Source organism: Taudactylus pleione, unplaced genomic scaffold (assembly GCF_031769625.1).
Source record: "Taudactylus pleione unplaced genomic scaffold, aTauple2 ptg001020l, whole genome shotgun sequence".
Classification (NCBI taxonomy): Eukaryota; Metazoa; Chordata; class Amphibia; order Anura; family Myobatrachidae; genus Taudactylus; species Taudactylus pleione.
This window is the reverse complement of record NW_028285421.1, coordinates 615,939-641,380: the sequence shown is the minus strand read 5'-3', so window position 1 is coordinate 641,380 and position 25,442 is coordinate 615,939. Positions and strand designations below refer to the sequence as shown.

Sequence of the window (25,442 nt, the reverse complement as noted above, 5' to 3'; positions counted from 1 at the left end):
TACCTAGTGACAGATGGTGGTCTCTTCATACCTAGTGACAGATGGTGACCTCTTCATACCTAGTGACAGATGGTGGTCTCTTCATACCTAGTGACAGATGGTGGTCTCTTCATACCTAGTGACAGATGGTGGTCTCTTCATCCCCCTTATGGTTTAAAATGTTCCTCTTCCCATAGTATAATGTCTCTCTTGTGATAATGGGGGATGGACACTTATATTTTTAGTGGGATACATAGGATTAAGCAGTTTTCTGACAGTTCAAATATATATATTTATATTTTTTTGTATGTAGGGTTATATATGCTTATGCAGGGCCAATGTAGGGGTCAATAAATATCTATCTATAGTATACAGGTGTATGTAGTGATCATTTAATATTTATATATATATATATATATATATATACATATAAAATAAATATATATACCCCACACTATATATATATATATATATATATATATATATATATATATATATATATATATATATATATATATGGGCAGCCCCTGGGTGTGGCTGGCAGGAGGGTGACAGGGACTCACCGGGGATGAGAGGAGCTGAGGCCGCCCTGGTAGGGGCAGGCAAACTTGTTCCTCCTGCCGCTGGTGCCCACGCCTAATTCTTGCCCGGAACGGGGCTCCCGACGTCAGTGTTCCACCCGACTTCCGGTTGCTGCTGTGCAAGTAAGATCCGCTCTGTGCGTTCCACCTAACTTCCGTATTCTGCGGTCCACTTATCTATAGACTTAAACAACGCCCCCTGCGTTCCAAATACCGGATGTGATTTCTCTTACACCTCCACTTCCGTGTGTGACGGAGTAGAGAGGAGCCATTGTTGTAACTGGCATCAGGTAACTACTCTGGGAGCAGTCTGTGGTTTCCTGTTATTATTATTATGCAGGAGGAGCAGCCTGTGGTGTCCTGTTATTACTATTATAAAAGGAGCAGCAGCCTGTGGTGTCCTGTTATTATTATTATACAGGGGGAGCAGCCTGTGGTGTCCTGTTATTATTATTATACAGAGGGAGCAGCCTGTGGTGTCCTGTTATTATTATTATTATACAGTGGGAGCAGCCGGTGGTTTCCTGTTATTATTATACAGGGGGAGCAGCCTGTGGTGTCCTGTTATTATACAGGGGGAGCAGCCTGTGGTGTCCTGTTATTATACAGGGGGAGCAGCCTGTGGTGTCCTGTTATTATAGAGGGGGAGCAGCCTGTGGTGTCCTATTATTATTATTATACAGGGGGAGCAGCCTGTGGTTTCCTGTTATTATTATACAGGGGGAGCAGCCTGTGGTGTCCTGTTATTATTATTATAAAGGGGGAGCAGCCTGTGGTGTCCTGTTATTTTTATACAGGGGGAGCAGCCTGTGGTGTCCTGTTGTTATTATTATTATACAGGGGGAGCAGCCTGTGGTGAAACATTATGCAGTACAGTCAGTGTTGTGTGTCAGTATCTAATGAGTGTAACTGGATCACAGAAACATTTGACAAACACTGACCACGACTCTATGGATGGGGGCAAAGAAAAGACTCACTCAGTGTTGCATGTGTTCTCTGTGATATATATTATTTATATTATATTTATTCTTAGACAATGCAAATCTGAGGAACCAGAGTTTATTACACATTACACGTTCTGTATTCTCACTGATTCACTGAGGGTGGACATGACCAGGAGTCACAGGACTGCGAGGATCTTACATCTCACCCTGGAGATCATCTACCTGCTAACTGGGGAGGTGAGAGGGTCTGCGGGTGTCACAGTGACATCACTTATATCTATAGTAATAATACAGGGACATGACTGGGGAGGTGAGAGGGTCTGGGGGTGTCACAGTGACATCACTTATATCTATAGTAATAATACAGGGACATGACTGGGGAGGTGAGGAGATCTGGGGGTGTCACAGTGACATCACTTATATCTATAGTAATAATACAGGGACATGACTGGGGAGGTGAGGGGATCTGGGAGCGTCACAGTGACATCACTTATATCTATAGTAATAATACAGGGACATGACTGGGGAGGTGAGAGGGTCTGGGGGTGTCACAGTGACATCACTTATATCTATAGTAATAATACAGGGACATGACTGGGGAGGTGAGGGGAACTGGGAGTGTCACAGTGAGATCACTTATATCTATAGTAATAATACAGGGACATGACTGGGGAGGTGAGAGGATCTGGGGGCGTCACAGTGACATCACTTATATCTATAGTAATAATACAGGGACATGACTGGGGAGGTGAGAGGGTCTGGGGGTGTCACAGTGACATCACTTATATCTATAGTAATAATACAGGGACATGACTGGGGAGGTGAGGGGAACTGGGAGTGTCACAGTGAGATCACTTATATCTATAGTAGTAATACAGGGACATGACTGGGGAGGTGAGAGGGTCTGCGGGTGTCACAGTGACATCACTTATATCTATAGTAATAATACAGGGACATGACTGGGGAGGTGAGAGGGTCTGGGGGTGTCACAGTGACATCACTTATATCTATAGTAATAATACAGGGACATGACTGGGGAGGTGAGGAGATCTGGGGGTGTCACAGTGACATCACTTATATCTATAGTAATAATACAGGGACATGACTGGGGAGGTGAGGGGATCTGGGAGCGTCACAGTGACATCACTTATATCTATAGTAATAATACAGGGACATGACTGGGGAGGTGAGAGGGTCTGGGGGTGTCACAGTGACATCACTTATATCTATAGTAATAATACAGGGACATGACTGGGGAGGTGAGGGGAACTGGGAGTGTCACAGTGAGATCACTTATATCTATAGTAATAATACAGGGACATGACTGGGGAGGTGAGAGGATCTGGGGGCGTCACAGTGACATCACTTATATCTATAGTAATAATACAGGGACATGACTGGGGAGGTGAGAGGGTCTGGGGGTGTCACAGTGACATCACTTATATCTATAGTAATAATACAGGGACATGACTGGGGAGGTGAGGGGAACTGGGAGTGTCACAGTGAGATCACTTATATCTATAGTACTAATACAGGGACATGACTGGGGAGGGGAGGGGATCTGGGAGTGTCACAGTGACATCACTTATATCTATAGTAATAATACAGGGACATGACTGGGGAGGGGAGGGGATCTGGGAGCGTCACAGTGACATCACTTATATCTATAGTAATAATACAGGGACATGACTGGGGAGGTGAGGGGATCTGGGAGTGTCACAGTGACACCACTTATATCTATAGTAATAATACAGGGACATGACTGGGGAGGTGAGTGGATCTGGGGGTGTCACAGTGACATCACTTATATCTATAGTAATAATACAGGGACATGACTGGGGAGGTGAGGGGATCTGGGGGTGTCACAGTGACATCACTTATATCTATAGTAATAATACAGGGACATGACTGGGGAGGTGAGGGGATCTGGGGGTGTCACAGTGACATCACTTATATCTATAGTAATAATACAGGGACATGACTGGGGAGGGGAGGGGATCTGGGAGTGTCACAGTGACATCACTTATATCTATAGTAATAATACAGGGACATGACTGGGGAGGGGAGGGGATCTGGGAGTGTCACAGTGACATCACTTATATCTATAGTAATAATACAGGGACATGACTGGGGAGGTGAGGGGATCTGGGAGTGTCACAGTGACATCACTTATATCTGTAGTAATAATACAGGGACATGACTGGGGAGGTGAGGGGATCTGGGGGTGTCACAGTGACATCACTTATATCTATAGTAATAATACAGGGACATGACTGGGGAGGTGAGGGGATCTGGGAGTGTCACAGTGACATCACTTATATCTATAGTAATAATACAGGGACATGACTGGGGAGGTGAGGGGATCTGGGAGGGTCACAGTGACATCACTTATATCTATAGTAATAATACAGGGACATGACTGGGGAGGTGAGGGGGATCTGGGAGTGTCACAGTGACATCACTTATATCTATAGTAATAATACAGGGACATGACTGGGGAGGTGAGAGGATCTGGGGGTGTCACAGTGACATCACTTATATCTATAGTAATAATACAGGGACATGACTGGGGAGGTGAGAGGATCTGGGAGTGTCACAGTGACATCACTTATATCTATAATAATAATACAGGGACATGACTACGAGGTGAGGGGATCTGGGAGCGTCACAGTGACATCACTTATATCTATAGTAATAATACAGGGACATGACTGGGGAGGTGAGTGGATCTGGGGGTGTCACAGTGACATCACTTATATCTATAGTAATAATACAGGGACATGACTGGGGAGGTGAGTGGATCTGGGGGTGTCACAGTGACATCACTTATATCTATAGTAATAATACAGGGACATGACTGGGGAGGTGAGGGGATCTGGGGGTGTCACAGTGACACCACTTATATCTATAGTAATAATACAGGGACATGACTGGGGAGGTGAGTGGATCTGGGAGTGTCACAGTGACATCACTTATATCTATAGTAATAATACAGGGACATGACTGGGGAGGTGAGGGGATCTGGGAGTGTCACAGTGACATCACTTATATCTATAGTAATAATACAGGGACATGACTGGGGAGGGGAGGGGATCTGGGAGTGTCACAGTGACATCACTTATATCTATAGTAATAATACAGGGACATGACTGGGGAGGTGAGGGGATCTGGGAGTGTCACAGTGACATCACTTATATCTGTAGTAATAATACAGGGACATGACTGGGGAGGTGAGGGGATCTGGGAGGGTCACAGTGACATCACTTATATCTATAGTAATAATACAGGGACATGACTGGGGAGGTGAGGGGATCTGGGAGGGTCACAGTGACATCACTTATATCTATAGTAATAATACAGGGACATGACTGGGGAGGTGAGGGGGATCTGGGAGTGTCACAGTGACATCACTTATATCTATAGTAATAATACAGGGACATGACTGGGGAGGTGAGAGGATCTGGGGGTGTCACAGTGACATCACTTATATCTATAGTAATAATACAGGGACATGACTGGGGAGGTGAGAGGATCTGGGAGTGTCACAGTGACATCACTTATATCTATAATAATAATACAGGGACATGACTACGAGGTGAGGGGATCTGGGAGCGTCACAGTGACATCACTTATATCTATAGTAATAATACAGGGACATGATTGGGGAGGTGAGTGGATCAGGGGGTGTCACAGTGACATCACTTATATCTATAGTAATAATACAGGGACATGACTGGGGAGGTGAGAGGATCTGGGAGTGTCACAGTGACATCACTTATATCTATAGTAATAATACAGGGACATGACTGGGGAGGTGAGGGGATCTGGATGTGTCACAGTGACATCACTTATATCTATAGTAATAATACAGGGACATGACTGGGGAGGTGAGGGGATCTGGATGTGTCACAGTGACATCACTTATATCTATAGTAATAATACAGGGACATGACTGGGGAGGTGAGGGGATCTGGGGGTGTCACAGTGACATCACTTATATCTATAGTAATAATACAGGGACATGACTGGGGAGGTGAGGGGATCTAGGAGTGTCACAGTGACATCACTTATATCTATAGTAATGATACAGGGACATGACTGGGGAGGTGAGGGGATCTGGGAGCGTCACAGTGACATCACTTATATCTATAGTAATAATACAGGGACATGACTGGGGAGGTGAGGGGATCTGGGAGCGTCACAGTGAGATCACTTATATCTATAGTAATAATACAGGGACATGACTGGGGAGGTGAGGGGATCTGGGAGCGTCACAGTGACATCACTTATATCTATAGTAATAATACAGGGACATGACTGGGGAGGTGAGGGGAGAGTAATAATACAGGGACATGACTGGGGAGGTGAGAGGATCTGGGAGTGTCACAGTGACATCACTTATATCTATAGTAATAATACAGGGACATGACTGGGGAGGTGAGGAGATCTGGGGGTGTCACAGTGACATCACTTATTGCTATAGTAATAATACAGGGACATGACTGGGGAGGTGAGGGGGATGTGGGAGCGTCACAGTGACATCACTTATATCTATAATAATAATACAGGGACATGACTACGAGGTGAGGGGATCTGGGGGTGTCACAGTGTCATCACTTATATCTATAGTAATAATACAGGGATATGACTGGGGAGGTGAGGGGATCTGGGAGTGTCACAGTGACATAACTTATATCTATAGTAGTAATACAGGGACATGACTGGGGAGGTGAGGGGATCTGGGGGTGTCACAGTGACATCACTTATATCTATAGTAATAATACAGGGACATGACTGGGGAGGTGAGGGGATCTGGGAGTGTCACAGTGAGATCACTTATATCTATAGTAATAATACAGGGACATGACTGAGGAGGTGAGGGGATCTGGGGGTGTCACAGTGACATCACTTATATCTATAGTAATAATACAGGGACATGACTGAGGAGGTGAGGGGATCTGGGAGTGTCACAGTGACATCACTTATATCTATAGTAATAATACAGGGACATGACTGGGGAGGTGAGGGGATCTGGGTGTGTCACAGTGACATCACTTATATCTATAGTAATAATACAGGGACATGACTGGGGAGGTGAGGGGATCTGGGAGTGTCACAGTGACATCACTTATATCTATAGTAATAATACAGGGACATGACTGGGGAGGTGAGGGGATCTGGGGGTGTCACAGTGACATCACTTATATCTATAGTAATAATACAGGGACATGACTGGGGAGGTGAGGGGGTCTGGGAGTGTCACAGTGACATCACTTATATCTATAGTAATAATACAGGGACATGACTGGGGAGGTGAGGGGATCTGGGGGTGTCACAGTGACATCACTTATATCTATAGTAATAATACAGGGACATGACTGGGGAGGTGAGGGGATCTGGGAGTGTCACAGTGACATCACTTATATCTATAGTAATAATACAGGAACATGACTACGAGGTGAGGGGATCTGGGAGCGTCACAGTGATATAACTTATATCTATAGTAATAATACAGGGACATGACTGGGGAGGTGAGGGGATCTGGGGGTGTCACAGTGTCATCACTTATATCTATAGTAATAATACAGGGACATGACTGGGGAGGTGAGGGGATCTGGGAGTGTCACAGTGACATCACTTATATCTATAGTAATAATACAGGGACATGACTGGGGAGGTGAGGGGATCTGGGAGTGTCACAGTGACATCACTTATATCTATAGTAATAATACAGGGACATGACTGGGGATGTGAGGGGATCTGGGTGTGTCACAGTGACATCACTTATATCTATAGTAATAATACAGGGACATGACTGGGGAGGTGAGGGGATCTGGGAGTGTCACAGTGACATCACTTATATCTATAGTAATAATACAGGGACATGACTGGGGAGGTGAGGGGATCTGGGGGTGTCACAGTGACATCACTTATATCTATAGTAATAATACAGGGACATGACTGGGGAGGTGAGGGGGTCTGGGAGTGTCACAGTGACATCACTTATATCTATAGTAATAATACAGGGACATGACTGGGGAGGTGAGGGGATCTGGGGGTGTCACAGTGACATCACTTATATCTATAGTAATAATACAGGGACATGACTGGGGAGGTGAGGGGATCTGGGAGTGTCACAGTGACATCACTTATATCTATAGTAATAATACAGGAACATGACTACGAGGTGAGGGGATCTGGGAGCGTCACAGTGATATAACTTATATCTATAGTAATAATACAGGGACATGACTGGGGAGGTGAGGGGATCTGGGGGTGTCACAGTGTCATCACTTATATCTATAGTAATAATACAGGGACATGACTGGGGAGGTGAGGGGATCTGGGAGTGTCACAGTGACATCACTTATATCTATAGTAATAATACAGGGACATGACTGGGGAGGTGAGGGGATCTGGGGGTGTCACAGTGACATCACTTATATCTATAGTAATAATACAGGGACATGACTGGGGAGGTGAGGGGATCTGGGAGTGTCACAGTGACATCACTTATATCTATAGTAATAATACAGGGACATGACTGGGGAGGTGAGGGGATCTGGGAGTGTCACAGTGACATCACTTATATCTATAGTAATAATACAGGGACATGACTGGGGAGGTGAGGGGATCTGGGAGTGTCACAGTGACATCACTTATATTTATAGTAATAATACAGGGACATGACTGGGGAGGTGAGGGGATCTGGGGGTGTCACAGTGACATCACTTATATCTATAGTAATAATACAGGGACATGACTACGAGGTGAGGGGATCTGGGAGCGTCACAGTGATATAACTTATATCTATAGTAATAATACAGGGACATGACTGGGGAGGTGAGGGGATCTGGGGGTGTCACAGTGTCATCACTTATATCTATAGTAATAATACAGGGACATGACTGGGGAGGTGAGGGGATCTGGGAGTGTCACAGTGACATCACTTATATCTATAGTAATAATACAGGGACATGACTGGGGAGGTGAGGGGATCTGGGGGTGTCACAGTGACATCACTTATATCTATAGTAATAATACAGGGACATGACTGGGGAGGTGAGGGGATCTGGGAGTGTCACAGTGACATCACTTATATCTATAGTAATAATACAGGGACATGACTGGGGAGGTGAGAGGATCTGGGAGTGTCACAGTGACATCACTTATATCTATAGTAATAATACAGGGACATGACTGGGGAGGTGAGGGGATCTGGGAATGTCACAGTGACATCACTTATATCTATAGTAATAATACAGGGACATGACTGGGGAGGTGAGGGGATCTGGGAGTGTCACAGTGACATCACTTACATGTATAGTAATAATACAGGGACATGACTGGGGAGGTGAGGGGATCTGGGGGTGTCACAGTGACATCACTTATATCTATAGTAATAATACAAGGACATGACTGGGGAGGTGAGAGGATCTGGGAGCGTCACAGTGACATCACTTATATCTATAGTAATAATACAGGGACATGACTGGGGAGGTGAGGGGATCTGGGAGCGTCACAGTGACATCACTTATATCTATAGTAATAATACAGGGACATGACTGGGGAGGTGATGGGGATCTGGGGGTGTCACAGTGACATCACTTATATCTATAGTAATAATACAGGGACATGACTGGGGAGGTGAGGGGATCTGGGAGTGTCACAGTGACATCACTTATATCTATAGTAATAATACAGGGACATGACTGGGGAGGTGAGAGGATCTGGGAGTGTCACAGTGACATCACTTATATCTATAATAATAATACAGGGACATGACTACGAGGTGAGGGGATCTGGGAGCGTCACAGTGACATCACTTATATCTATAGTAATAATACAGGGACATGATTGGGGAGGTGAGTGGATCAGGGGGTGTCACAGTGACATCACTTATATCTATAGTAATAATACAGGGACATGACTGGGGAGGTGAGAGGATCTGGGAGTGTCACAGTGACATCACTTATATCTATAGTAATAATACAGGGACATGACTGGGGAGGTGAGGGGATCTGGATGTGTCACAGTGACATCACTTATATCTATAGTAATAATACAGGGACATGACTGGGGAGGTGAGGGGATCTGGATGTGTCACAGTGACATCACTTATATCTATAGTAATAATACAGGGACATGACTGGGGAGGTGAGGGGGATCTGGGAGTGTCACAGTGACATCACTTATATCTATAGTAATGATACAGGGACATGACTGGGGAGGTGAGGGGATCTGGGAGCGTCACAGTGACATCACTTATATCTATAGTAATAATACAGGGACATGACTGGGGAGGTGAGGGGATCTGGGAGTGTCACAGTGACATCACATATCTATAGTAATAATACAGGGACATGACTGGGGAGGTGAGGGGATCTGGGGGTGTCACAGTGACATCACTTATATCTATAGTAATAATACAGGGACATGACTGGGGAGGTGAGGGGATCTGGGAGTGTCACAGTGACATCACTTATATCTATAGTAATAATACAGGGACATGACTGGGGAGGTGAGGGGAGAGTAATAATACAGGGACATGACTGGGCAGGTGAGAGGATCTGGGAGTGTCACAGTGACATCACTTATATCTATAGTAATAATACAGGGACATGACTGGGGAGGTGAGGGGATCTGGGGGTGTCACAGTGACATCACTTATATCTATAGTAATAATACAGGGACATGACTGGGGTGGTGAGGGGATCTGGGGGTGTCACAGTGACATCACTTATATCTATAGTAATAATACAGGGACATGACTGGGGAGGTGAGGGGATCTGGGAGTGTCACAGTGACATCACTTATATCTATAGTAATAATACAGGGACATGACTGGGGAGGTGAGGGGGATGTGGGAGCGTCACAGTGACATCACTTATATCTATAATAATAATACAGGGACATGACTACGAGGTGAGGGGATCTGGGGGTGTCACAGTGTCATCACTTATATCTATAGTAATAATACAGGGACATGACTGGGGAGGTGAGAGGATCTGGGAGTGTCACAGTGACATCACTTATATCTATAGTTGTAAAACAGGGACATGACTGAGGAGGTGAGGGGATCTGGCGGTGTCACAGTGACATAACTTATATCTATAGTAATAATACAGGGACATGACTGGGGAGGTGAGAGGATCTGGGAGTGTCACAGTGACATCACTTATATCTATAGTAATAATACAGGGACATGACTGGGGAGGTGAGGGGATCTGGGAGTGTCACAGTGACGTCACTTATATCTATAGTAATAATACAGGGACATGACTGGGGAGGTGAGGGGATCTGGGAGTGTCACAGTGACATCACTTATATCTATAGTAATAATACAGGGACATGACTGGGGAGGTGAGGGGATCTGGGGGTGTCACAGTGACATCACTTATATCTATAGTAATAATACAGGGACATGACTGGGGAGGTGAGAGGATCTGGGAGCGTCACAGTGACATCACTTCTATCAATGTAATAATACAGGGACATGACTGGGGAGGTGAGGGGATCTGGGGGTGTCACAGTGACATCACTTATATCTATAGTAATAATACAGGGACATGACTGGAGAGGTGAGGGGATCTGGGGGTGTCACAGTGTCATCACTTATATCTATAGTAATAATACAGGGACATGACTGGGGAGGTGAGGGGATCTGGGAGTGTCACAGTGACATCACTTATATCTATAGTAATAATACAGGGACATGACTGGGGAGGTGAGGGGATCTGGGAGCGTCACAGTGACATCACTTATATATCTATAGTAATAATACAGGGACATGACTGGGGAGGTGAGGGGATCTGGGAGTGTCACAGTGATATGACTTATATCTATAGTAATAATACAGGGACATGACTGGGGAGGTGAGGGGATCTGGGAGTGTCACAGTGATATGACTTATATCTATAGTAATAATACAGGGACATGACTGGAGAGGTGAGGGGATCTGGGGGTGTCACAGTGTCATCACTTATATGTATAGTAGTAATACAGGGACATGACTGGGGAGGTGAGGGGATCTGGGTGTGTCACAGTGACATCACTTATATCTGTAGTAATAATACAGGGACATGACTGGGGAGGTGAGGGGATCTGGGAGCGTCACAGTGACATCACTTATATGTATAGTAGTAATACAGGGACATGACTGGGGAGGTGAGGGGATCTGGGTGTGTCACAGTGACATCACTTATATCTGTAGTAATAATACAGGGACATGACTGGGGAGGTGAGGGGATCTGGGAGCGTCACAGTGACATCACTTATATCTATAGTAATAATACAGGGACATGACTGGGGAGGTGAGGGGATCTGGGAGCGTCACAGTGACATCACCTATATCTATAGTAATAATACAGGGACATGACTGGGGAGGTGAGGGGATCTGGGGGTGTCACAGTGACATCACTTATATCTATAGTAATAATACAGGGACATGACTGGGGAGGTGAGAGGGGATCTGGGGGTGTCACAGTGACGTCACTTATATCTATAGTAATAATACAGGGACATGACTGGGGAGGTGAGGGGATCTGGGAGCGTCACAGTGACATCACTTATATCTATAGTAATAATACAGGGACATGACTGGGGAGGTGAGGGGATCTGGCAGTGTCACAGTGACATCACTTATATCTATAGTAATAATACAGGGACATGACTGGGGAGGTGAGGGGATCTGGGGGTGTCACAGTGACATCACTTATATCTATAGTAATAATACAGGGACATGACTGGGGAGGTGAGAGGGGATCTGGGGGTGTCACAGTGACGTCACTTATATCTATAGTAATAATACAGGGACATGACTGGGGAGGTGAGGGGATCTGGGAGCGTCACAGTGACATCACTTATATCTATAGTAATAATACAGGGACATGACTGAGGAGGTGAGGGGATCCGGGAGCGTCACAGTGACATCACTTCTATCAATGTAATAATACAGGGACATGACTGGGGAGGTGAGGGGATCTGGGGGTGTCACAGTGACATCACTTATATCTATAGTAATAATACAGGGACGTGACTGGGGAGGTGAGGGGATCTGGGAGTGTCACAGTGACATCACTTATATCTATAGTAATAATACAGGGACGTGATTGGGGAGGTGAGGGGATCTGGGGGTGTCACAGTGACATCACTTATATCTATAGTAATAATACAGGGACATGACTGGGGAGGTGAGAGGATCTGGGAGTGTCACAGTGACATCACTTATATGTATAGTAATAATACAGGGACATGACTGGGGAGGTGAGGGGATCTGGGAATGTCACAGTGACATCACTTATACCTATAGTAATAATACAGGGACATGACTGGGGAGGTGAGAGGATCTGGGAGTGTCACAGTGACATCACTTATATGTATAGTAGTAATACAGGGACATGACTGGGGAGGTGAGGGGATCTGGGAGTGTCACAGTGACATCACTTATATCTATAGTAATAATACAGGGACATGACTGGGGAGGGGAGAGGATCTGGGAGTGTCACAGTGACATCACTTATATCTATAGTAATAATACAGGGACATGACTGGGGAGGTGAGGGGATCTGGGAGTGTCACAGTGACATCACTTATATCTATAGTAATAATACAGGGACATGACTGGGGAGGGGAGAGGATCTGGGAGTGTCACAGTGACATCACCTATATCTATAGTAATAATACAGGGACATGACTGGGGAGGTGAGGGGCTCTGGGAGTGTCACAGTGACATCACTTATATCTATAGTAATAATACAGGGACATGACTGGGGAGGTGAGGGGATCTGGGGGTGTCACAGTGACATCACTTATATCTATAGTAATAATACAGGGACATGACTGGGGAGGTGAGGGGATCTGGGGGTGTCACAGTGACATCACTTATATCTATAGTAATAATACAGGGACATGACTGGGGAGGTGAGGGGATCTGGGAGTGTCACAGTGACATCACTTATATCTATAGTAATAATACAGGGACATGACTACGAGGTGAGGGGATCTGGGAGCGTCACAGTGATATAACTTATATCTATAGTAATAATACAGGGACATGACTGGGGAGGTGAGGGGATCTGGGGGTGTCACAGTGTCATCACTTATATCTATAGTAATAATACAGGGACATGACTGGGGAGGTGAGAGGATCTGGGAGCGTCACAGTGACATCACTTATATCTATAGTAATAATACAGGGACATGACTGGGGAGGTGAGGGGATCTGGGAGCGTCACAGTGACATCACTTATATCTATAGTAATAATACAGGGACATGACTGGGGAGGTGATGGGGATCTGGGGGTGTCACAGTGACATCACTTATATCTATAGTAATAATACAGGGACATGACTGGGGAGGTGAGGAGATCTGGGAGTGTCACAGTGATATCACTTATATCTATAGTAATAATACAGGGACATGACTGGGGAGGTGAGGGGATCTGGGAGTGTCACAGTGACATCACTTATATCTATAGTAATAATACAGGGACATGACTGGGGAGGTGAGAGGATCTGGGAGTGTCACAGTGACATCACTTATATCTATAGTAATAATACAGGGACATGACTGGGGAGGTGAGAGGATCTGGGAGTGTCACAGTGACATCACTTATATCTATAGTAATAATACAGGGACATGACTGGGGAGGTGAGGGGATCTGGGAGTGTCACAGTGACATCACTTATATCTATAGTAATAATACAGGGACATGACTGGGGAGGTGAGGGGATCTGGGAGCGTCACAGTGACATCACTTATATCTATAGTAATAATACAGGGACATGACTGGGGAGGTGAGAGGATCTGGGGGTGTCACAGTGACATCACATATCTATAGTAATAATACAGGGACATGACTGGTGAGGTGAGGGGATCTGGGAGTGTCACAGTGACATCACTTATATCTATAGTAATAACACAGGGACATGACTGGGGAGGTGAGGGGATCTGGGAGTGTCACAGTGACATCACTTCTATCAATGTAATAATACAGGGACATGACTGGGAGGTGAGGGGATCTGGGGGTGTCACAGTGACGTCACTTATATCTATAGTAATAATACAGGGACATGACTGGGGAGGTGAGAGGATCTGGGAGTGTCACAGTGACATCACTTATATCTATAGTAATAATACAGGGACATGACTGGGGAGGTGAGGGGATCTGGATGTGTCACAGTGACATCACTTATATCTATAGTAATAATACAGGGACATGACTGGGGAGGTGAGGGGATCTGGATGTGTCACAGTGACATCACTTATATCTATAGTAATAATACAGGGACATGACTGGGGAGGTGAGGGGGATCTGGGAGTGTCACAGTGACATCACTTATATCTATAGTAATGATACAGGGACATGACTGGGGAGGTGAGGGGATCTGGGAGCGTCACAGTGACATCACTTATATCTATAGTAATAATACAGGGACATGACTGGGGAGGTGAGGGGATCTGGGAGTGTCACAGTGACATCACATATCTATAGTAATAATACAGGGACATGACTGGAGATGTGGGCGGATCTGGGGGTGTCATAGTGACATCACTTATATCTATAGTAATAATACAGGGACATGACTGGGGAGGTGAGGGGATCTGGGAGTGTCACAGTGACATCACTTATATCTATAGTAATAATACAGGGACATGACTGGGGAGGTGAGGGGAGAGTAATAATACAGGGACATGACTGGGCAGGTGAGAGGATCTGGGAGTGTCACAGTGACATCACTTATATCTATAGTAATAATACAGGGACATGACTGGGGAGGTGAGGGGATCTGGGGGTGTCACAGTGACATCACTTATATCTATAGTAATAATACAGGGACATGACTGGGGTGGTGAGGGGATCTGGGGGTGTCACAGTGACATCACTTATATCTATAGTAATAATACAGGGACATGACTGGGGAGGTGAGGGGATCTGGGAGTGTCACAGTGACATCACTTATTGCTATAGTAATAATACAGGGACATGACTGGGGAGGTGAGGGGGATGTGGGAGCGTCACAGTGACATCACTTATATCTATAATAATAATACAGGGACATGACTACGAGGTGAGGGGATCTGGGGGTGTCACAGTGTCATCACTTATATCTATAGTAATAATACAGGGACATGACTGGGGAGGTGAGAGGATCTGGGAGTGTCACAGTGACATCACTTATATCTATAGTTGTAAAACAGGGACATGACTGAGGAGGTGAGGGGATCTGGCGGTGTCACAGTGACATAACTTATATCTATAGTAATAATACAGGGACATGACTGGGGAGGTGAGAGGATCTGGGAGTGTCACAGTGACATCACTTATATCTATAGTAATAATACAGGGACATGACTGGGGAGGTGAGGGGATCTGGGAGTGTCACAGTGACGTCACTTATATCTATAGTAATAATACAGGGACATGACTGGGGAGGTGAGGGGATCTGGGAGTGTCACAGTGACATCACTTATATCTATAGTAATAATACAGGGACATGACTGGGGAGGTGAGGGGATCTGGGGGTGTCACAGTGACATCACTTATATCTATAGTAATAATACAGGGACATGACTGGGGAGGTGAGAGGATCTGGGAGCGTCACAGTGACATCACTTCTATCAATGTAATAATACAGGGACATGACTGGGGAGGTGAGGGGATCTGGGAGTGTCACAGTGACATCACTTATATCTATAGTAATAATACAGGGACATGACTGGAGAGGTGAGGGGATCTGGGGGTGTCACAGTGTCATCACTTATATCTATAGTAATAATACAGGGACATGACTGGGGAGGTGAGGGGATCTGGGAGTGTCACAGTGACATCACTTATATCTATAGTAATAATACAGGGACATGACTGGGGAGGTGAGGGGATCTGGGAGCGTCACAGTGACATCACTTATATATCTATAGTAATAATACAGGGACATGACTGGGGAGGTGAGGGGATCTGGGAGTGTCACAGTGATATGACTTATATCTATAGTAATAATACAGGGACATGACTGGGGAGGTGAGGGGATCTGGGAGTGTCACAGTGATATGACTTATATCTATAGTAATAATACAGGGACATGACTGGAGAGGTGAGGGGATCTGGGGGTGTCACAGTGTCATCACTTATATGTATAGTAGTAATACAGGGACATGACTGGGGAGGTGAGGGGATCTGGGTGTGTCACAGTGACATCACTTATATCTGTAGTAATAATACAGGGACATGACTGGGGAGGTGAGGGGATCTGGGAGCGTCACAGTGACATCACTTATATGTATAGTAGTAATACAGGGACATGACTGGGGAGGTGAGGGGATCTGGGTGTGTCACAGTGACATCACTTATATCTGTAGTAATAATACAGGGACATGACTGGGGAGGTGAGGGGATCTGGGAGCGTCACAGTGACATCACTTATATCTATAGTAATAATACAGGGACATGACTGGGGAGGTGAGGGGATCTGGGAGCGTCACAGTGACATCACCTATATCTATAGTAATAATACAGGGACATGACTGGGGAGGTGAGGGGATCTGGGGGGTCACAGTGACATCACTTATATCTATAGTAATAATACAGGGACATGACTGGGGAGGTGAGAGGGGATCTGGGGGTGTCACAGTGACGTCACTTATATCTATAGTAATAATACAGGGACATGACTGGGGAGGTGAGGGGATCTGGGAGCGTCACAGTGACATCACTTATATCTATAGTAATAATACAGGGACATGACTGGGGAGGTGAGGGGATCTGGCAGTGTCACAGTGACATCACTTATATCTATAGTAATAATACAGGGACATGACTGGGGAGGTGAGGGGATCTGGGGGTGTCACAGTGACATCACTTATATCTATAGTAATAATACAGGGACATGACTGGGGAGGTGAGGGGATCTGGGGGTGTCACAGTGACATCACTTATATCTATAGTAATAATACAGGGACATGACTGGGGAGGTGAGAGGGGATCTGGGGGTGTCACAGTGACGTCACTTATATCTATAGTAATAATACAGGGACATGACTGGGGAGGTGAGGGGATCTGGGAGCGTCACAGTGACATCACTTATATCTATAGTAATAATACAGGGACATGACTGAGGAGGTGAGGGGATCCGGGAGCGTCACAGTGACATCACTTCTATCAATGTAATAATACAGGGACATGACTGGGGAGGTGAGGGGATCTGGGGGTGTCACAGTGACATCACTTATATCTATAGTAATAATACAGGGACGTGACTGGGGAGGTGAGGGGATCTGGGAGTGTCACAGTGACATCACTTATATCTATAGTAATAATACAGGGACGTGATTGGGGAGGTGAGGGGATCTGGGGGTGTCACAGTGACATCACTTATATCTATAGTAATAATACAGGGACATGACTGGGGAGGTGAGAGGATCTGGGAGTGTCACAGTGACATCACTTATATGTATAGTAATAATACAGGGACATGACTGGGGAGGTGAGGGGATCTGGGAATGTCACAGTGACATCACTTATACCTATAGTAATAATACAGGGACATGACTGGGGAGGTGAGAGGATCTGGGAGTGTCACAGTGACATCACTTATATGTATAGTAGTAATACAGGGACATGACTGGGGAGGTGAGGGGATCTGGGAGTGTCACAGTGACATCACTTATATCTATAGTAATAATACAGGGACATGACTGGGGAGGGGAGAGGATCTGGGAGTGTCACAGTGACATCACTTATATCTATAGTAATAATACAGGGACATGACTGGGGAGGTGAGGGGATCTGGGAGTGTCACAGTGACATCACTTATATCTATAGTAATAATACAGGGACATGACTGGGGAGGGGAGAGGATCTGGGAGTGTCACAGTGACATCACCTATATCTATAGTAATAATACAGGGACATGACTGGGGAGGTGAGGGGCTCTGGGAGTGTCACAGTGACATCACTTATATCTATAGTAATAATACAGGGACATGACTGGGGAGGTGAGGGGATCTGGGGGTGTCACAGTGACATCACTTATATCTATAGTAATAATACAGGGACATGACTGGGGAGGTGAGGGGATCTGGGGGTGTCACAGTGACATCACTTATATCTATAGTAATAATACAGGGACATGACTGGGGAGGTGAGGGGATCTGGGAGTGTCACAGTGACATCACTTATATCTATAGTAATAATACAGGGACATGACTACGAGGTGAGGGGATCTGGGAGCGTCACAGTGATATAACTTATATCTATAGTAATAATACAGGGACATGACTGGGGAGGTGAGGGGATCTGGGGGTGTCACAGTGTCATCACTTATATCTATAGTAATAATACAGGGACATGACTGGGGAGGTGAGAGGATCTGGGAGCGTCACAGTGACATCACTTATATCTATAGTAATAATACAGGGACATGACTGGGGAGGTGAGGGGATCTGGGAGCGTCACAGTGACATCACTTATATCTATAGTAATAATACAGGGACATGACTGGGGAGGTGATGGGGATCTGGGGGTGTCACAGTGACATCACTTATATCTATAGTAATAATACAGGGACATGACTGGGGAGGTGAGGAGATCTGGGAGTGTCACAGTGATATCACTTATATCTATAGTAATAATACAGGGACATGACTGGGGAGGTGAGGGGATCTGGGAGTGTCACAGTGACATCACTTATATCTATAGTAATAATACAGGGACATGACTGGGGAGGTGAGAGGATCTGGGAGTGTCACAGTGACATCACTTATATCTATAGTAATAATACAGGGACATGACTGGGGAGGTGAGAGGATCTGGGAGTGTCACAGTGACATCACTTATATCTATAGTAATAATACAGGGACATGACTGGGGAGGTGAGGGGATCTGGGAGTGTCACAGTGACATCACTTATATCTATAGTAATAATACAGGGACATGACTGGGGAGGTGAGGGGATCTGGGAGCGTCACAGTGACATCACTTATATCTATAGTAATAATACAGGGACATGACTGGGGAGGTGAGAGGATCTGGGGGTGTCACAGTGACATCACATATCTATAGTAATAATACAGGGACATGACTGGTGAGGTGAGGGGATCTGGGAGTGTCACAGTGACATCACTTATATCTATAGTAATAACACAGGGACATGACTGGGGAGGTGAGGGGATCTGGGAGTGTCACAGTGACATCACTTCTATCAATGTAATAATACAGGGACATGACTGGGAGGTGAGGGGATCTGGGGGTGTCACAGTGACGTCACTTATATCTATAGTAATAATACAGGGACATGACTGGGGAGGTGAGGGGATCTGGGAGCGTCACAGTGATATGACTTATATCTATAGTAATAATACAGGGACGTGATTGGGGAGGTGAGGGGATCTGGGGGTGTCACAGTGTCATCACTTATATCTATAGTAATAATACAGGGACATGACTGGGGAGGTGAGAGGATCTGGGAGTGTCACAGTGACGTCACTTATATCTATAGTAATAATACAGGGACATGACTGGGGAGGTGAGGGGATCTGGGAGTGTCACAGTGACATCACTTATATCTATAGTAATAATACAGGGACATGACTGGGGAGGTGAGGGGATCTGGGAGTGTCACAGTGACATCACTTATATCTATAGTAATAATACAGGGACATGACTGGGGAGGTGAAGGGATCTGGGAGTGTCACAGTGACATCACTTATATCTATAGTAATAATACAGGGACATGACTGGGGAGGTGAGGGGATCTGGGGGTGTCACAGTGACATCACTTATATCTATAGTAATAATACAGGGACATGACTGGGGAGGTGAGGGGATCTGGGGGTGTCACAGTGACATCACTTATATCTATAGTAATAATACAGGGACATGACTGGGGAGGTGAGGGGATCTGGGGGTGTCACAGTGACATCACTTATATCTATAGTAATAATACAGGGACATGACTGGGGAGGTGAGGGGATCTGGGAGTGTCACAGTGACATCACTTATATCTATAGTAATAATACAGGGACATGACTGGGGAGGTGAGGGGATCTGGGAGCGTCACAGTGACATGACTTATATCTATAGTAATAATACAGGGACGTGATTGGGGAGGTGAGGGGATCTGGGGGCGTCACAGTGTCATCACTTATATCTATAGTAATAATACAGGGACATGACTGGGGGGGTGAGAGGATCTGGGGGTGTCACAGTGACATCACTTATATCTATAGTAATAATACAGGGACATGACTGGGGAGGTGAGGGGATCTGGGGGTGTCACAGTGACATCACTTATATCTATAGTAATAATACAGGGACATGACTGGGGAGGTGAGGGGATCTGGGAGTGTCACAGTGACATCACTTATATCTATAGTAATAATACAGGGACATGACTGGGGAGGTGAGGGGATCTGGGAGTGTCACAGTGACATCACTTATATCTATAGTAATAATACAGGGACATGACTGGGGAGGTGAGGGGATCTGGGAGTGTCACAGTGACATCACTAATATCTATAGTAATAATACAGGGACATGACTGGGGAGGTTAGGGGATCTGGGAGTGTCACAGTGACATCACTTATATCTATAGTAATAATACAGGGACATGACTGGGGAGGTGAGAGGATCTGGGAGCGTCACCGTGACATCACTTCTATCAATGTAATAATACAGGGACATGACTGGGGAGGTGAGGGGATCTGGGAGTGTCACAGTGACATCACTTATATCTATAGTAATAATACAGGGACATGACTACGAGGTGAGGGGATCTGGGAGCGTCACAGTGATATGACTTATATCTATAGTAATAATACAGGGACATGACTGGAGAGGTGAGGGGATCTGGGGGTGTCACAGTGTCATCACTTATATGTATAGTAGTAATACAGGGACATGACTGGGGAGGTGAGGGGATCTGGGTGTGTCACAGTGACATCACTTATATCTGTAGGAATAATACAGGGACATGACTGGGGAGGTGAGAGGATCTGGGAGCGTCACAGTGACATCACTTATATCTATAGTAATAATACAGGGACATGACTGGGGAGGTGAGGGGATCTGGGGGTGTCACAGTGACATCACTTATATCTATAGTAATAATACAGGGACATGACTGGGGAGGTGAGGGGATCTGGGTGTGTCACAGTGACATCACTTATATCTGTAGGAATAATACAGGGACATGACTGGGGAGGTGAGGGGATCTGGGAGCGTCACAGTGACATCACTTATATCTATAGTAATAATACAGGGACATGACTGGGGAGGTGAGGGGATCTGGGAGCGTCACAGTGACATCACCTATATCTATAGTAATAATACAGGGACATGACTGGGGAGGTGAGAGGGGATCTGGGGGTGTCACAGTGACGTCACTTATATCTATAGTAATAATACAGGGACATGACTGGGGAGGTGAGGGGATCTGGGAGCGTCACAGTGACATCACTTATATCTATAGTAATAATACAGGGACATGACTGAGGAGGTGAGGGGATCCGGGAGCGTCACAGTGACATCACTTCTATCAATGTAATAATACAGGGACATGACTGGGGAGGTGAGGGGATCTGGGGGTGTCACAGTGACATCACTTATATCTATAGTAATAATACAGGGACGTGACTGGGGAGGTGAGGGGATCTGGGAGTGTCACAGTGACATCACTTATATCTATAGTAATAATACAGAGACGTGATTGGGGAGGTGAGGGGATCTGGGGGTGTCACAGTGACATCACTTATATCTATAGTAATAATACAGGGACATGACTGGGGAGGTGAGGGGATCTGGGAATGTCACAGTGACATCACTTATACCTATAGTAATAATACAGGGACATGACTGGGGAGGTGAGAGGATCTGGGAGTGTCACAGTGACATCACTTATATGTATAGTAGTAATACAGGGACATGACTGGGGAGGTGAGGGGATCTGGGAGTGTCACAGTGACATCACTTATATCTATAGTAATAATACAGGGACATGACTGGGGAGGTGAGGGGCTCTGGGAGTGTCACAGTGACATCACCTATATCTATAGTAATAATACAGGGACATGACTGGGGAGGTGAGGGGATCTGGGGGTGTCACAGTGACATTACATATCTATAATAATACAAATACATAATTGGGGAAGTAAGGGTATCTTGGAGTGTATGCAGTTATATTTTGTGTCTTCTCCAAAACACAGGATTACACAGTAGTGAAGAAGACATTTGGTGAATGTGAGGCTTACAGCAGCCATCCCCGTGTGTCAGGAGGACTGAGCAGGACCCAGATCCCCATCACGGTGCCTCCACCTCACTCACTGATACAAGGGAATCACAATGACCAGAATATACTGGACCTTATCAACAAGATAATTGAGCTGCTGACTGAAGAGGTGACTGCTGGGAATGGGACATTATACAGTAACACCAGGGGATGGGTCTGGGTGATGACTGGAGAGGTGATTGCTGTTAATGGGACATTATACAGTAACACTAGTGGATGTGTCTTTGTGATTACTGGAGAGGTGACTGCTGGGAATGGGACATTATACAGTAACATCGGGGGATGTGTCTGGGTGATGACTGGAGAGGTGACTGCTGGGAATGGGACATTATACAGTAACACCGGGGGATGTGTCTTTGTGATTACTGGAGAGGTGACTGCTGGGAATGGGACATTATACAGTAACACCAGGGGATGTGTCTGGGTGATGACTGGAGAGGTGACTGCTGGGAATGGGACATTATACAGTAACACCAGGGGATGTGTCTGGGTGATGACTGGAGAGGTGACTGCTAGGAATGGGACATTATACAGTAACTCCAGGGGATGTGTCTGGGTCATGACTGGAGAGGTGAATGCTGGTAATGGGACATTATACAGTAACACCAGGGGATGTGTCTGGGGGATGACTGGAGAGGTGACTGCTGGGAATGGGACATTATACAGTAACACCAGGGGATGTGTCTGGGGGATGACTGGAGAGGTGACTGCTGGGAATGGGACATTATACAGTAACACCAGGGGATGTGTCTGGGGGATGACTGGAGAGGTGACTGCTGGGAATGGGACATTATACAGTAACACCAGGGGATGTGTCTGGGGGATGACTGGAGAGGTGACTGCTGGGATTGGGACATTATACAGTAACACCAGGGGATGGGTCTGGGGGATGACTGGAGAGGTGACTGCTGGAATGGGACATTATACAGTAACACCAGGGGATGTGTCTGGGTGATGACTGGAGAGGTGACTGCTGGTAATGGGACATTATACAGTAACACCAGGGGATATGTCTGGGTGATGACTGGAGAGGTGACTGTTGGGAATGGGACATTATACAGTAACACCAGGGGATGTTTCTGGGGGATGACTGGAGAGGTGACTGCTGGGATTGGGACATTATACAGTAACACCAGGGGATGTGTCTGGGGGATGACTGGAGAGGTGACTGCTGGGAATGGGACATTATACAGTAACACCTGGGATGGGTCTGGGTGATGACTGGAGGGGTGACTGCTGGGAATGGGACATTATACAGTAACACCTGGGATGGGTCTGGGTGATGACTGGAGGGGTGACTGCTGGGAATGGGACATTATACAGTAACACCAGGGGATGGGTCTGGGTGATGACTGGAGAGGTGACTGCTGGAATGGGACATTATACAGTAACACCAGGGGATGTGTCTGGGTGATGACTGGAGAGGTGACTGCTGGGAATGGGACATTATACAGTAACACCAGGGGATGTGTCTGGGTGATGACTGGAGAGGTGACTGCTAGGAATGGGACATTATACAGTAACTCCAGGGGATGTGTCTGGGTCATGACTGGAGAGGTGAATGCTGGTAATGGGACATTATACAGTAACACCAGGGGATGTGTCTGGGGGATGACTGGAGAGGTGACTGCTGGGAATGGGACATTATACAGTAACACCAGGGGATGACTGGAGAGGTGACTGCTGGGAATGGGACATTATACAGTAACACCAGGGGATGTGTCTGGGTGATGACTGTATCACTGTGTGTGTCAGGTTCCTATAAGGTGTCAGGATGTCGCTGTCTATTTTACCATGGAGGAATTGGAGTATATAGAGGAACACAGGGATCTGTATAAGGACGTGATGAAGTGGGATCACCAGCCCCTCACTTCACTGGGTAAGAGGAGACTGTCATTTATTGTACAGGGGAGAGCAGGTATGGGGGCCCCCTATATACATACACATCACCTGATAATCACATATATACAATGTACTCAGTCACTGTGTGTCTCCTACAGATGGACCCAGTAACAGAAATACCCCAGAGAGATGTCCCCGTCCTCTTTATTCCCAGGATTGTACAGAGGAGACTGACAGGATCCCACAGGAGGATCAGGTAGGTGGGATTTAGGGTCTCATCAATATACCAAAGTGATTGTCACTATATTATTTTTAGGAAGCTGTTTGTCTTATACACTAATATTTTACTGTTTAAGCTCTATTAATGAAATCAAATATTATTAAAAAATCATTTTTGTTTAGGGTGCAGCTCTATCTAATATTAAGGCAGATGATATAGAGGTAGAAGAGGAGACGTATCTGAGGGGTGATCAGCAGTGTAAGGAGGAGGAGAAAATCCCTACAGATATCAGCACAGGTGAGTAATAAACACTTATTACAGAACAGAGTCACATATTCTCCTTGATCAGTCACTACAGCAATCTCTTATCCTACACCCACCTCTGTCACTACAAACTAATGAGGGAAATGTATCTGCCCAAAGGGGGAGTAAGGAGCCATCAACCCCTATTACACTCCTGCTCTCCCCCTCACATCATGTCACTGTGTGTTACCAGCCCAGAGATCTGACCAGTCTCCTCCTCACACTCTCTGGTATATCTCATACATCAGGAGCCATCAGCCCCTATTATACTCCTGCTCTCCCCCTTAT

General features: G+C 45.8%; 2 protein-coding genes across 2 annotated transcripts in view; both read left to right on the top strand.

Moving 5' to 3' along the window:
- LOC148454254 (uncharacterized) overlaps positions 1 to 25,442 on the top strand; it is a 53,844-nt gene that overhangs the window by 25,280 nt on the left and 3,122 nt on the right. The gene's annotated exons all lie outside the window — the stretch shown is intronic.
- Positions 815 to 25,142, top strand: LOC148454255 (gastrula zinc finger protein XlCGF66.1-like). The gene is made up of 6 exons (XM_088461151.1): positions 815 to 850; positions 1,594 to 1,741; positions 22,707 to 22,898; positions 24,545 to 24,668; positions 24,790 to 24,887; positions 25,041 to 25,142. Exons 2-6 carry the CDS (start codon positions 1,670 to 1,672, stop codon positions 25,068 to 25,070), a joined length of 516 nt encoding a protein of 171 aa, XP_088317277.1. The 5' UTR covers positions 815 to 850; positions 1,594 to 1,669; the 3' UTR covers positions 25,071 to 25,142.

Coding starts and splice junctions, on each gene's coding strand:
- LOC148454255 (XM_088461151.1), top strand. CDS start 1,670: ATGACCAGGAGTCACAGGACTGCGAGGATCTTACATCTCACCCTGGAG. Junction 1,742..22,706: donor TCTACCTGCTAACTGGGGAG/GTGAGAGGGTCT, acceptor TCCAAAACACAG/GATTACACAGTAGTGAAGAA. Junction 24,888..25,040: donor GGATCCCACAGGAGGATCAG/GTAGGTGGGATT, acceptor TTTAGGGTGCAG/CTCTATCTAATATTAAGGCA.